Here is a 16,376-nt window from a genome sequence, read left to right as displayed (position 1 = left end):
TGTAAGCCCGCATAAAGAAAACCGCTAACGGCAAATGCTTCTATACGAAATCTTATGTAATTGTTGTACTTTTAACAACTATCTTTGTTTGAAGTGCAGCTAAAAAGTCACTTGCCAAATGGGGGTAAATCACTGTTCTTACTTTAAAATAAATTGCCAGGACGAATTCACAAATAGAAAAATATATTCTCAGATGAGATGGACTCAGTTATATGTATAGTCCAAAGAAATATATTTTTCTAAATTTTTCTATTCCACTGTTCTTACTGTTTCGGATGCAATAATGGCCATAAGTAATTGGTCAATCCCCAAACAATAAACTGAGTTTATTTCACATGGGACACTTAATGTTTTCATACACCCGGAGCCTTCATGTCAAGCCCAATGGCTTAGCATGAATGCTTCAGAATTCCCATGCTGTTCTGTGATCGTCCCTGCATAATAAAACAAGCTCCTCATTCAGAGGTTGGCATGATTATTTCCGGTCATTATTACATGCAAAACAATAAGCAATTACTCCATTTTTGGCCATACTGTTTTAATTTTGAGAGTATTAAATCTAATCCTAGATAACTAGGAGTCTACATCTTCATGAATCCAGTAATAATGTTACTTGATTGATCTGTTGGTTAAGGTATGAGCATGGTGTAACTCATCAATTTTCTCTCTTCACAAAAGCACACAAAAAAATCTCTAAATGAAAATGTATATTTTAATTGTTTTGGCATTTAAATGACTATTTATGTACCCATTATGAGTTTGTGGCCGGGCCCCACAATGGGTAATTGGGTTGTATGGAATGGCACTAACACATCTGAACCAAGGCACACCGAAAATTTTTCAGGCAAAACTGAACTCGAATCCAAATCTCCAGAGTGGCGAGTTAACGTAATGCCTTTCACTCAATTTTCTATCCATTTTTACTTAATTAAAATGGCAATTACACTTGCAATCCAAGAGAACAATTGGCACATGGTGCATTATGCACCAATGATGTTTTCAGCTGGTGAAGAGCCTTTAATTTAAACTACATTTTAACATTTAAAACACCTTTGAGTCATTGCAGTAATTTTCTCTATCTTAAAACGTAAAAGAGCATGGAAATACAGGTTCCAACATTACATTGCATGGCATACTTTCAAGACCTAGTCATCACGCTTAAAAATGGAGGTGTATGCACCAGCACACATGTAAAACCAACTTCCCACCCTCTACTACTCCAAATTGCTCGAACGAGATACAAGATGGCAGCTTTTGGGTCCTTATCACAAGGATCCACACCCACTGTGATGATAAATATGTTTATTTGGTTACATAATTTTTAATTTTAAAAAAAGTATTACGTATCTTACCTCTATTGTAGTATAAATATTGCCCGGATCACAAGTTGTCAGACTTCCCATTATTATCAAAACCTCTCGGCTAGTGTGTCCCGGCATGTTTCTGTATTAGGCAAGTCCACATAATGTTAGTTTTGTACATTCGGCACTTTTAAATATTTGATAAACTTAACAATTAAAACATTTTGACTGAATAATCGATGAAGTTACGAACCTTAATGTTTTGGATGATAACTCTAAAGCATTCTGAATTGATGGCTCTCCCGCGCACACCATTTCTGAAGCATTTTTTAACACATTAATATGCTGCTTGGGGTTTCCTACAGATAAAAGTATTTAAATTTTATATAAATAAAAATTTCTAAATGATTAAATATAGTAACGATTGACTCTTACCCGATAATTCGGATATTTTGTCTGCTCTCTTATTTTTAGTAATGATAAAGCCTAACTGGCTAATTGGATTCTGATCGAAATATTCTTCTACAAATCCTTCCAAAATCTGTAAAATCATCATATATTAAATTTTAATCAAATACACATACAGGGTGTACGATAAAATCCTTATACACCGATATACGAGTGATGCACAACATATGACACAAAGTAACTAATGCAGCGTGAAGACATACAAAAACGAAAAATACACATCATAAATGAACATGTGAGAAATATACATGCACATTAGCATTTCATGCTTTCTGTTCGTACTATTTATGCATGCATGGTGTCTTTTTGTAGTAAATTGGTCATGTGTTACAACTTTGTCAATGATTTTTTCATATGTCCATCGTTTTGAAGATAGGAGCACTAACTTCCAAATTTTACGGTAGGGATGCCACAAATGGTCTCTTCTCGTAGAACTTAGATACAGTTACAAACATTATAGTTATAGTAAAATGACTCTGCATTCGTCAGTTAAATTGGTGTATAAGAACATTACTATGCACCCAGTATATATTTAAATTTAAAATTTTGTAACTAATCATATAATACTTTTAATGTACACAGCTGCCTCGTAGGTTTTAGATCCTGTTCGGACATATTTTCCGACATGTCGATCACAATATACAGATGTCTCATCTAGAACAAACCAAAATATTTGTAAATATATTATAATTTTCATGAAAATCTTGGTACGTGTAATAAATTTCTTACCATCCCCAGTCGGACGTTTTTCTTCTCGAGGAGCCTCCGACGTTTTGTGTGGTGCAGGTATTCTTCCACGCTGGGCTGAAGGAGACCTTCTTCATTTTCACGAATTGCCTCCCTGAAAATTACATTGAAAAACGTGATATGATGATTATTTTTAAGATTATAAATGCATGCATTACCAACCCATGAATGCAATGTCAAGAATGAGGAGTGTGTAATTTAAATTTCTCAGCTCAACTAAACTCTGATTACTGTAATTCCTGCATATAACCACACTTTGTAAAAAGATTTTAGGGTAGGGATATAGTTTCTATGTCCTTAGATCCTCTGGCTGCCTCATATATTTTCAAGTTTTCAACATGTTTGAGATCTGCAAACTTCCATGTCGGATGTTAGATGACAGCTTTGTTAAGGTCGATCCGAATGTCTTTCTCCATGGCAAATGCCACTAGGATGGTGTGTGAGTAGTTCCTTTCTTGAGGAGAAAGCAAGTTCCAAATACCAGATGTCAAGGGAGCAAGTAGTGGCAGCCGTGTATTCTCACTTTTTACGGAATCTGTTACTTTTGATGGGAATAGAATACACTCCTGGTAGGTGATTTTGAAGGTTAGATAGAACCTGGTAATGATTGTTTAATAGATAAACAAACATTTTTGACTGTCTTAAAGTGCTTATAATTTGGATTTTTGGTGTTGGTATGTTTATTTTTAAAACACAGATAACCCACAAGTTTCATGTAGGAAATTATCATAATATTTGATTTCTGTATTGTCCATTTTTCACTTTGCTACATCTCAGGCAAATTATGCCATATGGACTCATGCAAATGACGTAAAATGTTGAGATATGTGGCAAAGTGGACGATGGTATATTCTCCATAACAATGTGCCTACACACCAATCCATAATAGTCATAGAGTTTCTTGCCAGAAATGATACTAACGTGCTTCCAAATCCCACCTATTCACTTGATCCCTTGCACATTTTACCTTTTACCTCTAATGAAATTATAACTGCAGTGATGTTGTTTTGAGTCATCAAATAAGGTAAAGGCAGCATGACAAGAGACATTACAGATGGTTACAAAAGTTGGCTTATAGCAATGTTTCCAGAAGCTGTATAGAACTTGGTCACTGTGGTCACCAAGTGAGGCCAATGTAAAACAAATTCAAAGAGCATTTGTGTGTTCACCAAGAAAATCAATTTGGACAGCCTCTTGGCAGTTCCAGCTACTGAAGTTGACATTGCACATTGTCCACAAATGCCTTTATTACATGGCTACTTTGAGCCATGGAATAAAGCCATACACGGAGCCATAAACAAACCAAAGCATGTGGCATTTGAAATTGATACACCAAATCATTCAGAAATGAGAATTTTTCAGAGCAGATTGCTTTTTCATATGAATCCACATTTCGTGTTTCTGGCAAGGTTAATAAGCACAATATCTGTATTCAGGACAGTCCAAAACAGTGTGTAACAACAGAAGTGGAATGTGAATGTTTGGTATTATCTTATGCACAACCAAGAAGTTATAAAATAATTTTTTCCATTGAGACTACAGTCAATGCCAATTATAACCAGGACATGTTGGAAATGTACCTGGTACCACAGCTAGAAGATCAGCTTAATTTAATCTTTCAACAAGATGGAGTTCCTCCTCATTGGGCTTAAAGTATACGTAGGTTTCTGAATGGTGTTTCTCAGCAATGGATTGGCCAGGATGGTCCCATTCTGTGACCACCCAGATTCCCAGATTTGACATGTTTAGACTTCTTTCTGTGGAGATATGTCAAAGACATCACTTATCAGCTTCTGATATTGATAAACTGAAAAACTCACCAATGCTATAGCCATTATTAATGCAGACATCCTTGGAATTGATGCATTATATGAGACTAAAGGTGCACATATTAAAGCTGACTGAATGAGTAAAACTTTTTGAAATGTAGAATCAGATGGATTAAGGCCAGTTTCTCTAACTTTTATAGGATTTACTAAATAAACTCATGTAATCAGAAAGTACCTTTTTGGATATCCTCTAGAACTTATAAGAAATAGTACTAAGAGTTTGGGGATGTTGCAAATCATTGGAAACATTGTAAACTAGTAGCCTTTTTTTCAATACCCCAAAATTGTGACAATTGGGAACCATCCACATGTACAATTTTTGGGCCACTTTTGACCTCTTTCCTCCTTGTTGTGTACAATGATGTTCCTTTGGCAAATATCCTCCCCTTTAATTACATGTACAATAATTCATGGACCTCCATGACATTGAAGAAATGATTTAGAAATATAAGCAGAACTCTTTTAGCCAATACATGAATAGTAACAAGGCCTATAAAATGAAATTCATGTGTGATTAGTAAAACTAAAAGAAGTCTATATAGACAATACCTGAACCCCCCTCTCCTTATTGTGAACAATTTGCAACTGGCTCTCTCCCTTAAACTGTACAAATAATTAATGGACAGCTCCTTAAAAAAACAAAACAAAAGAAAACTTTTCATATGAATAAAACACTGCTTTAATAATTAAATAAATATTTTACTAATATTTATTTGCTGGATTTTTAAAGGTGTGCTTTATTCATATTATAGTTGTCCAGTACTGTACATACATTATATATATAAGAAAACTTTTCAATCCTTCCTCACAACAGCTGTCAGAAACTGCTTCACTCACTTCTAATTATCAAAATAAATGGAAATATCCAAAAGAACACAGAGAAAAATCAACATTTGCACAGCCAATGAAGAACTTCTAATTATCAGGATGGACAGTCCTCAACATAAAGCATGACTGTATATATAATGACCAGTACAAATAAAGCTATGAATGAGGTGGGTGTGACCTTATCAGAGATTTAGACCATGCCCATAGGATTAAAAAAGTCAAAAGAACCATCTCTAGTAAACTGGAAAACAATCGATTTTTTGCATTGTTTCCAGAAATAGTTCTGGATTTTTTCACTTTTAAAAGTCCCTAATAGTATGATTTTGGGTGGCTTGCGAAGGATCACACGTAGAATGTCTGTTCCTTTGACTCTTTTACTCTTATATGCACGATCCATAGCTCTTGACAAGATCTCCACTACTTCATTCAGAGCTAAATTTGTAGCCAAGCGAAAGTAACTGCTCAGTACATGTGAACTCTGAATGAGGAATTTGCCACTCCCAGAGTTATAGACCCATACAGGCAAAAATGTCAACAGAACCATGTATGACTTTTTCTCATACACGGGACCCTTCACGAGATAATCATCTCTTTAAAGGTCAATTTTTACCCTTCGGTGCTTGCTTTCACTTGCACCTCAGTGCCCACATAGGGGCAATTCTCTCTCTCAACAATATAACAACAAGCATTCTACAGACAGTTGAGCGTGCTACTCAAAAATAAGCTAGTTATACACAACAGTCATAATGGAGCGACACGACCGAGCAGAAGACTGATTTTGTGTACCGTATTGGCCAAGGTTCACACAGAGGTACGGTTCCTTAGACTTTTTTGCACTTATGGGTGCGGTGTGCATCTCCGATAAGGTCCAAACAGTTTCATTCAGAGGTGTAATTGTACCCAAACAATATAACTAAATTCTTTAAGTCAAATGAATGTGAATATTCAGATTTTAAATGATATTGGATGAATTCATACATTAAACGCTGATTAACATCTTCAAGTATCATATATAATTAATAAAGTTAACTTACCAAGTCTTTTCATATTCAGTTTCCCATCTATAACCTTTAGGATCCTCATCTTCCGCCATTTTTTGTTTACAGTCAAAGACCACGAGTTTCGCTAAATGACAACAGCGCCACCTACTTTTTAAAAACGATATAAAAAAAAACGTTAAATAAATCATTTTATTTTAAATTATAATCATATTTATCATTACCAGAATTCACTAAATAATAATAATTATTACTATTAATTTAAACTTCTTATTGTTTTAAAATTAATTTATAACGAATACATTCAACACATCATCAACAGATGGTGCTATTTATAAAAGAGAGAAACGGGAACAAAAATAGGTTTTAAAAAGTTAATCGCGCCATCTTTTGAGAATAATACTAAATTATAATTACAATTATTAAAATAATTTTTTAATTTTATTTAAAAGGATTACATTAAATAAATTTATACGATTACAAATATTTTAAAAAATATCCTATAAATAAATTCCATTAATTAAATGCATTAAAATTCGAATCACGACTTCTTTTAAAAGCGATTATCGGCTTAATAAATCACGCCATCTTTATCGGAATTACATCTAATAATTAATTAAAGAATTTTTATTCTCTACACGTAATGCCTTATCGCCATTTTAAAAATATTTCTTCCTTATCTTCACTTAAATTCTCCTTTATATAATGAACATGCTTCGCGTTCTATTAAAATTTCTCCATTATTTATAGATTCGTCATGATTTCGCCACTTTTATATGTATACAAATGGCGCCATCTTTTGAGGATAATGTCAAAATGATTTATCTATTTAAAAGATGTTTTAGTTTTACAAATATTCATTATGTGTTGAACCCGTTTAAAACGGAAACCTGCCAAACCGGAAAAATATATTTGGTACCGCACAGGTTTTATTACTTATGGACTGTATATAATCATTTTATTAACTTAATGTAAAAATTATAAAACACAGGAATATAAGAATAAGTAAAGATTATACAGTAGACCCCCTATAACACTGTAGATAATTCCGTGTTATATGAGTTCCATGTTGTACGAGTCACTTAGATTTTACAAATACGTGTGCCGGGCTGTGAACGGCTCACGTATTTGTAAAATCAAAGTGACTCGTACAACATGGAACTCATATAACACGGAATTATCTACAGTGTTATAGGGGGTCTACTGTATAATACATAAAACCTGTGTAAACTGGAATCGTACGGTACCGAATGTTTTTTTTATCCGGTTCGTTTTGAACAGGTTCTTTTTTAACATGGAAAAATCACTCCGTTCCGTTTAGACAAGTTTCCTTTTTATTCAGCTTCCGTTTTACACAGGTTTTACTACATTATTTATACGAATCATTATTTATGTTTTCCATTAGCTTTTTAAATATTAAAAAAAAATGTACTTAAAATCATTTTATAAGTAAAAAAAATTAAACCTGTCTAAATGGAAGTAACTCTTTGGAACAGAGCTATTTTACAGTAAAACTTGTATAAACCGGACTCTCAGGTACGGTATTCTTTTAACACAGAAAATTGCTTCGTTCCGTAAAATTCTTCCCGTTTAGTCGGGTTTCAGGCCATTCCGGTTTACACAGGTTTTATCATATGTGTAATTCTTTTTCCTTATGTTCTTCTTGTATTTATCTCTTTGCAAAATTATATACCAAGATATTTTTTCATTTTTTTTTGTAAAATATGTAGAAATAAACAATTGTAAGGAACGAAAAAACAAATTTATACGTGAAAGAAGAATGTATTGTTGTTTACATACGAACAATGCTTATAGAGGGACTTATCTTAACAGTTGAATGTAGATAGAGTACCTGCTATCTCGTTACTAGTGTGAACCACACCAGCACGTGGTAGAACCACCTGGCGCTGACTCACGCTGGGATTTGGTGGTCTGTGATGTATGTGCACGTGATATATGTCGTAGAATCTCACATAAAGACGGCTGGATAAACGAGTTTGACATTCTTTATTCTACTTTTACCTTTTTTTTTTTTTCTTTCTTTCTTTTGTTTTTTTCTTTTCTTTCCTTTTCAAGGAACTCGAGAAAAAAAGAACTGATAAAATTTCAAAATACGCGCTCTTGTCTTAAATTATATTCTTTATAAAACGTGTATTTTAAATATAAGCGTGAAAAGTATGTTTCGTACCTAAACCCGGTAAAATTTTATAACGAAAAGGTTTTTTTTGTACGAAAGTGTTTATATTTAACATTTCTGTTAACAGATGGCGACACTATAAATTTTTGAATATTCCTTTTAAATTTGTTTAATGGCCCTTCTTCTAAAGTGGAAAATTTGATTAAAGTAGTGTTCATTTTCGGTGTTTTTAATTTTTTTTTTTTTTTTACTAGTAAAAAGTGAGAAAGTTTCGAGGAACCGTAAGAGATAGAACTGATATTTTTAAAGAACTGTCTATCCCTTACGTCCCCACTTCAAGGGGTAAAGAAGTAAACAAAAGTTATATCTGGAGAGAAAAATGAGCTTTTGTTAACAGATAAAGGAGCCGAGTTTTTACTGTTGATTTGTTTTCAATGGAGGAGACCATCTCTTTGTTAAAGCTTGATTACCTGTCCGCTCCGGGCTTTTGGGTTAAAAATAAGCCAAACTGCAAATTCCTACTTCTCTGCGGGTAACAAAGAAGTGTAATTTTTGTCGCCCGACATAAAGTCTGATGCCCAGGGCTAACAGACTGACGACAAACGAATACCGCTTTTTAACTTGGCGACCCCTAGTGGGTACTCTTGACGTACTTCCATTTCCATGCTCCTAAGACCCATCTCGTAATTCTGGTTAGTCTGGGGGCCCCCTACCAAGAGTTGCAGAGTTTGGGTCTGTGCCCTTCTGTTTTTTTCCCCTCCAACCAACTTACGCGCGTTTGTACTCAGGAGTGCACTATTTAAAGGGGCCTCTTTCTGTTAGGCAGTCATCTATGCCAAGTTCTTTTTTTTTTGGCCATATTTCCATCTGTGCTCTCGTGTTGCTTACGTAATTCACAGAGTTTCAAGTTTTTCCCCTTTCTTTAAGAAATACAGTAATGTTTGTGTGTGCTCTTCTGTCTGTTTTTTTAATTATTATTCAAGTTTTGGAGCGTTTATAATAAATCATTGGCAATAATGGGGTTGACATTTTATGGACTTTACTATAATGTTTGAGTTGTGCCTTCCTGTCTTTTTATTTGCAGCGCGTGTATATTCTCGTGTGGTATATTCAATAGGGTCCTCATGTCATTAATAACAAGAGGACCCTTTGCCACAGTTTTTAGTAACCTGGACGACATTTTTACAATCTTAGTTACGCTGTAACTTCTCGAATTTATGCAGAATATATTTTTTCTGCGTGTAAGAGCATAACACAAAATCTCTGCATATATATACAAATCCGAATGCAGATTTTATAAAATCTTGAAAGATTTTATGGAATGGATCTTATTTAAACAGGAAATAATACCAAAAAAATGCGAAGAAAGGAAAGCGAAACGTTACTTTAAATTAATATACTTGCTACCAATCATAACCAAGGATTAAGAATTAGAATTAGAAGTTAACCAATAAGGGTCACGTACTAAAAATAAAGTTAACGCTAATTGGTTAACTTCTAATTCTTAATCCCGACCGTTAGAAATAAAAAAATTCTACTTTAAAAAATAAACTAGAGCATAAATTATTAAATAGTTCAATACAAAAATATTATTTTATTTCGAGAACGTAAAAAAAAATCACATAAATCATAAAAAAAAAACTTCGATTACTTAAATGCCGGCAATAAAATTAAAACTTTATTATATTAATCGGCATTTTTATGATTTTATGGAATATAATAAATTAAACTGTAAAAATACATTTATACAGAATTAAACTTATTTTAAAAATCATAATTTATGTGTTTAATATACACTAATGGCGTTTTATGCACAATAGAAAAATGCCTAAGGCCGAGCGAGTAACATAATAAAATTTCTAATTAAAATAAATGATTTCCCTGTGAAAAAAAAAACTAATTTATTGTCCTTATTTTTCGTTAAATTTATTTAAAATATATTTTTTTTTCCCTAATTAAACTATTTCAAACTTAATAAAATACAACTAGACACTCCAACTGCACTTCTAGGAATGGAGCATTGTCAATTGTTTAAATATTTAAAAAAATTTTTTAACTAAATTTAAGATTAATAAATGAAAAGATCTTATTAAGATTCTTATTATAACAATAACAATATTTATTATAATTATTCTGAAGAATTGCCAACTTGAATGTTAATGATTCTGTCTTCTTTATTGACCTTGGGTAAACACTAATTGCAATATCCATTGCTTAGTTTGAATGCAAAATTATATTGTAATTTTTAAAAAGAATATTTACAGGAATTTTTACGTAATATATAACGATAATTTAAGTTGTACAGTACATCCCGAATTTATTGAGTCGACCCCCTATAACACTGTTGATTATTCCGTTTTATATGAATTCCATGTTGTACGAGTCACTTAGATTTTACAAAAACGTGAGCCTCTCGCAGCCTGGCACACGTATTTGTAAAATCTAAGTGACTCGTACAACATGGAATTCATATAAAACGGAATAATCAACAGTGTTATAGGGGGGTCGACTTGTATCATGGTTCAATGTTGCAACCGACATTGTATTCCATTGTATAATGTGAATGCATTGTTTTCATGCAGATTTTTAAGTGATATACACAAGTATCGAGTGCTCTAAATACGTTTTTAACTATTACTGGGGTGATATCTGAATGCCTACGTGCACAGGTTACATATTTACAACCATCTGTTTTATTCGTCATAACTTAAAAACGGCTTATCATAATAAAAACAGTTATGTTATCATAAATTTTTCATACTCCTTCAATGAGATATGCTCACTTTTAGAACAATCTAATACCGGAAACGGAAGTTATCGACATTTTTTTTCTCCCGTTCGCTTCGAGTCGCGCGTATCAGTTTAGAAGCATCGCATCCATATTTAACTTCATCCTCGGAGTTTGAAGTTAATTTAAATAAATTTTATACCGATTATCCAATATACTTTCCTCTTTCAATCGCTACAAGTTTGATAATACCGCAACGTTTATAATAAATCCATCGTGGCGCATTCAAACCAATATGGAGATGTGGTGTACGGTACGTTCATTTGACTTTTTTTTAACATGTATTGAGTTTAAAACATTTCTCTGATTAAAACCTTATTAAAAATATATTTTATAGGCTACTTAATCTATAAATAACAGAAAATATCCATAATTTTCATGCAAAAAAAAAAACTAGGATAAAAGGAAATCGAATTAACATAAAGCCTAGTACTTCTTTTTAATCGAGCCCTAGATCTAGAATAAAAAGTCGTTTTTCTTAAAGAATTTTTACCGTTTCGGTAAGCTGACATGATTTTTTTTTCATAGGAAAACAATGGACCATTAACTAGAAAAATCGATCAAAATAAAATTTCAAGATGGTCTCTCGTGCAAAGGGCTTTAACATGGCATTTCGACAACATGCAAAACAATGTGAAAACGTACATTTAATGACTTTATTTTAGATTTGTATAGAACTAGAAGGCCCTAAGGCATAGATAAAAGGTAGATTACTTGCTATTCTGATATCACTATCTGAATAGCAAGCAATCTAGCGAGTCTTACCACACAGAAAATGCGATAAAAGTCAAGTTTTTGCCAATAGCCCCAAGCCTCAAAGACCAGGTTGGTACCCTTGTTTATATATACATGAATCAAGCTTGGAAGTTGATCTTAAGAGGTCTGTAAATGTTACTACTATACGTTCCTAAATTTCATTACAGGCAGAGCAAGAACTGTAGGAGAGATATCTTTTTGGTTTCCTGTAAGCTTAGCAGGAGATTCTGTAGAACGTGGGGGGTCGGATCTTGTGTGACTGAAATAACACAGGTTTAATTTACAAACTTCGCAAATATACTGTGTTTGTGTGTATATATTTAAAATGGATAAAAAGAAAAAGTTTGAGGTCATTCACTAATCGTCAATTTCCTGTCCCCCTGTTTAGATGGGATTAAGATATTAGTTACGCTTTTGGATAATTTACCACCAAGATAAGTTATCTGGGCGTAACTAAAATGAGTAACGAACAAAATTAAATTAAGCAAGACGACGTTAAAAAAGAAAAAAAAAAGTAAAAACTGTTCCTTTTTTTTATAGGATTAGGAGTCGTAATAAAGCGTGAAAAATCACGTAAATGAGAAAAAACTGTTACATCTCAGCACGTTACTTCTTAAGGAGGCACCCGGTTGGTGGGCAGACAGCAGAGTTTCAACCCAATGGGGAGTGAGGATGCACGATTGGCTCGAGACCTGCCCTTGTCACTGCTACTTCGCTGTTTGTCAAGTATCGCGGCCACGTGCTATTCAACGCGTTGGACTCGTGCCACGTGTAATTCGTCCACGTGACAAAATGATAGGGCCCACCTTCGCTTGGAAGAATCTCTGAAATATTTTTTTTCCATTCTTACCACCATCTTTTGACGTAATGCCATCGGTTGGTGGCAATATGGAGAAGAGTAAACAAGAAAATAGGAGGGTGAGTTGATAGTTTTGTATCTTTCGTGAGGATTTCGTGTACCAAAAAGAAAGAAAAGAAACAATAAAAAAAAAAGAAAGGAATTTTAAACTGTCGAGATTATTATAAAATTTAAAATTCTTGTACTACGTTACATAACGGTTTTTTTTGTGTGTGACGTGTGAATCGAAATTTGCATAAACTAGCGAGAAATTGTATATTAAAAACGAAACGTGGTGTCCTACCAACTCTCTGATGGATAATAACACGTGAATTTCTATGAAAGATGTAAGAATAACCTGTATTTATTTAATATAATTATGGATAGATGTATGTTATTGGATCACGAAGCCCATCCTCGTAATTATTGTTGGTAGATGAATCGGGTAAAGTCGTGACATGGAGTTACTTTGGTACAATGATTAGTAAAGGATAAACAGATGTTTATGATAGGAAAAACGTTTGTATTTTGCTTTCGAACCGATAATTATTCAGTACAACATAAAAAAAAGCTATGAATTTTGTCAGATATCCAAACCCCTGATGGAGAAAAGAAGAAGAGCAAGAATCAACCATAGCTTATCTGAGCTTAAATCACTCCTGTTAGATGCTATTAAATCTGAGGTGAGTCCATCTTATCTATTTTATAATTTTTGTACATTTAGTGTACTATAATTATCCTTTAAAAATCGTTTATAATATACTTTAATGGTTTTACAACAAGGTTTTATTAATGAAAACAGTTTTTTAATTTAAGGGGAGAGAGTAGTAATAGTAGTAATGGATCTTCTCTGATATAGAAAGTAAAATGATGATTATGCAGATGAAATTTCTGACTTATTCTTTTTTTCTTTTCAGAGCCCAAGACATTCTAAAATGGAAAAAGCTGATCTTTTAGAACTGACAGTTCGACATCTCCAGGAACTTCATCGCAGACAGAGAACTGGTAAGCAGCCTTCTATATATAAATCTGGCATTAAATGGATATTAAAGTAATTCAACCTGTGTTTATATGAATAATAAGAGGTTAGGAAGACCTACTAAATAAAGATAATTATCCGGTTAATGTGTTGGATGGAGATAATTATGGTCGTGTGAACATGTGGTTTGTTGTATCATAAAGTAACCATTTGAGATTCCTTTAGGGTTGTAGTTACTTTTATGGACTAGCATCTGTTATAAATGTTCTCCTTTGTTCTTAATACGCTGTGATTGATGATTTTTCCTTATATCTTTTTAATATTAGAGGAGGAAAAGATAAATTCTCTATCTCTCTTTTTTTTTTTACAGCTTAAAAGCTGGATTCCCCAGACTTGCATTGTCCATAGTATATAATCTCTACTACAGAAATACACAAGAAAATTTATAATTTATACATAAATTATAAATTTTTTCTAACAAAAATTTTAAAACGTTAGAAAAACTTGTGAAAATTAAGCAAAAAAAACAAGCATTAAGAAGGAACCAAAGTGAGTTGTAGTTGTTAAATTGTATGACAGGAAAATTAGAACAGTTAAGAACATCAGTTATGCTTGAATGAATGGTAACTTTAAGAGACAATGCCTAATAAACCTGTAACATTTGTACCTCTAGAATGTTTTTTTTTTAAACTGGAGTTGATTACTACTTCGTTACTTTTCCTAGTAATCATTTATTATTGTTACTTTGTATTTTTGTACAGAGTTACTCTTACGGAATTTTGAATTTATTATAATTGATGGTATATTGTAATTACACAGGATGCACGGAATTGCTGGCAGCTAAACGCCCGTGTATCCTTATTCTAGTATGTTGCATACCCTCTGTATTTCGGTATGTTTTTTTAATCCTAACTTTACGGTTTAAAATTTATTTCTTCGTGCATTGCTCGATTGCTTTAAAGTTGCACTAATGTTCAATATTTTAGTGCATTGTATTTGTTTTAAAACTGAGCTTTGATCCTCGAGGTATTGCAGGCTTGTATTCGAACTGGGCCCGATTCTATAAGAAATTGAACATTTGTTTTATAACTGCTTGATTTCCATGTTATTGCACGCTTGTTTTAGAACTTAAGCTAGATTATTTAATGCATTAAAAATATATATTAAGACTTTAAAAGTACATCGCATTCTTATTTCGTGAAATCTTTGCATAGTTTCTCTACTGAACGATCCGTATCTCAAGAATAAATTCCAAGCAGGATACGAAGAATGTGCCAGAGAAATAGAACGTTTCGTCGGTAGACTGGACAACGTTAAATACGAAGTGAAACAACAACTTCGACACCATCTAAACTGTCGATTGGACGAGATGAAAGAAATAAACGAAACAGAAGGTGAAACGTCGGACAGAGAGAACGAAATTAGTTTACACGAAAAGCACGTCATACCCGAGGTACGTCTACTACCTCGAAAATTACCCAATGGTGACTTGGCATTAGTTTTACCTCAACACGTGACAGTAGAAGGACCTTTAGGGGCATTTTTAATACAAGGAAATTTGACATTGTGCCACGAAAATCCGGAAGTAAAGAATCAGAACGAAGATAAAGAGGAATGCAATTCGGTAGACCAGGTGTGGAGACCATGGTAATTAAGGTGTGTTAAAAAAAAAAAAAACAAGAGAAACAACAAATAAGACTCCGCATCAAATTTCTAAATAATTTTAATATGTCATCATTACCTTTCTGTAACACATGAACAGTTGTTTTTTTATGTATTTTTTTCTCTTTCTAATCTGGAATTTTTAATGTGGAACAACTAAGTGCAGCTGTGGAATAGAAAAAAAATAAAAAATAAAACTCTTTAATCTTATGGAATAAAAACTATAGAATTAAGCATACCTCTAGGGGTATTTTGTTTTCCTGAATGTCACTTTCGTAAATATCCATTCTTTAAAGTGAACATGCCATAGAAATGTCTGAACTGTCTTTAAAATGAACATGCCATGGGATTACTTGAACATGACATAAGTTAGAATTGATTTTGAAATGCCACAAAAACTATGGCCTTTATTAATTAATATTTACAGGATATTTGTATAGACTGATTTTTAAAATAATCAGGCTATTCAGGCCATGTAGATATAATATATTTACAAATTTTGTATGGGTTTAAAGGTATGTCTAGATAACTTCAACAGGCAATTCTACAGTATGTATTATATTAAAAGATAATTCATCTTAAACATGCTATAGGAATAGCTTGAATTTAAAAACATCACTCAGTTCAAACCTAAAAAAGCCTGATTTTTTAAAATCAGGCTTTTCTGTGGCATGTATTATATTACAGGATAGCTCATATAGCCTGAATTTTTAAAGAACAAGGCTGTTCTATGGTATTTATTATATTACAGGATAGTTAGATAGCTTGTATAGCTTGAATTTATAAAAAAGAAAAAAAAATAGGCTGTTCAAGCTATCCAGACATAGCTAAAACCCACAATATCTGTAAATATGCTTAATTTTAAAAAAATCTCCCTAGGAATTTCTAATAAGATGTAACTAGACCTTCTTACTTTCCTAATTTGCATATTTTATATGCAAATTTTTATATTAAAATACCTTACTGATTGATTATTAAAATATTTTATGTGACATTTTTGCATACTTACATATTGATTTATTGCAAAATTCTTGATTATAAATAT

General features: G+C 32.7%; 2 protein-coding genes across 3 annotated transcripts in view; one reads left to right on the top strand and one right to left on the bottom strand.

Moving 5' to 3' along the window:
- LOC111641258 (general transcription factor IIH subunit 2-like) overlaps positions 1 to 16,376 on the bottom strand; it is a 34,850-nt gene that overhangs the window by 3,994 nt on the left and 14,480 nt on the right. The window contains exons 2-7 of the mRNA XM_023387399.1: positions 6,208 to 6,321; positions 2,499 to 2,610; positions 2,337 to 2,423; positions 1,737 to 1,842; positions 1,555 to 1,660; positions 1,353 to 1,443 (exon numbers count right to left, since the gene is read on the bottom strand). Coding sequence (XP_023243167.1) covers positions 1,353 to 1,443; positions 1,555 to 1,660; positions 1,737 to 1,842; positions 2,337 to 2,423; positions 2,499 to 2,610; positions 6,208 to 6,266 — 561 coding nt within the window. The 5' untranslated portion in view covers positions 6,267 to 6,321. The remainder of the gene's footprint in view (positions 1 to 1,352; positions 1,444 to 1,554; positions 1,661 to 1,736; positions 1,843 to 2,336; positions 2,424 to 2,498; positions 2,611 to 6,207; positions 6,322 to 16,376) is intronic.
- LOC111641261 (transcription factor HES-4-B-like) lies at positions 12,541 to 15,874 on the top strand. Of its 2 annotated transcripts, none has more exons than XM_023387402.1 (4): positions 12,541 to 12,770; positions 13,278 to 13,373; positions 13,608 to 13,695; positions 14,884 to 15,874. In XM_023387402.1, the coding sequence occupies exons 1-4, from the start codon at positions 12,720 to 12,722 to the stop codon at positions 15,318 to 15,320; spliced, it is 672 nt and encodes a 223-aa protein (XP_023243170.1). In that variant the 5' UTR covers positions 12,541 to 12,719; the 3' UTR covers positions 15,321 to 15,874. The 2 variants fall into 2 exon arrangements, with proteins under 2 accessions (XP_023243170.1, XP_023243171.1); XM_023387403.1 differs by lacking the exon at positions 12,541 to 12,770 and adding an exon at positions 12,826 to 13,037.

The sequence above is a fragment of the Centruroides sculpturatus genome, unplaced genomic scaffold (assembly GCF_000671375.1).
Source record: "Centruroides sculpturatus isolate CEXI.00-Female unplaced genomic scaffold, Cexi_2.0 scaffold1603, whole genome shotgun sequence".
NCBI lineage: Eukaryota > Metazoa > Arthropoda > Arachnida > Scorpiones > Buthidae > Centruroides > Centruroides sculpturatus.
Note: the sequence above shows the minus strand (reverse complement) of the source record. Positions and strands in the feature narration are given on the sequence as shown.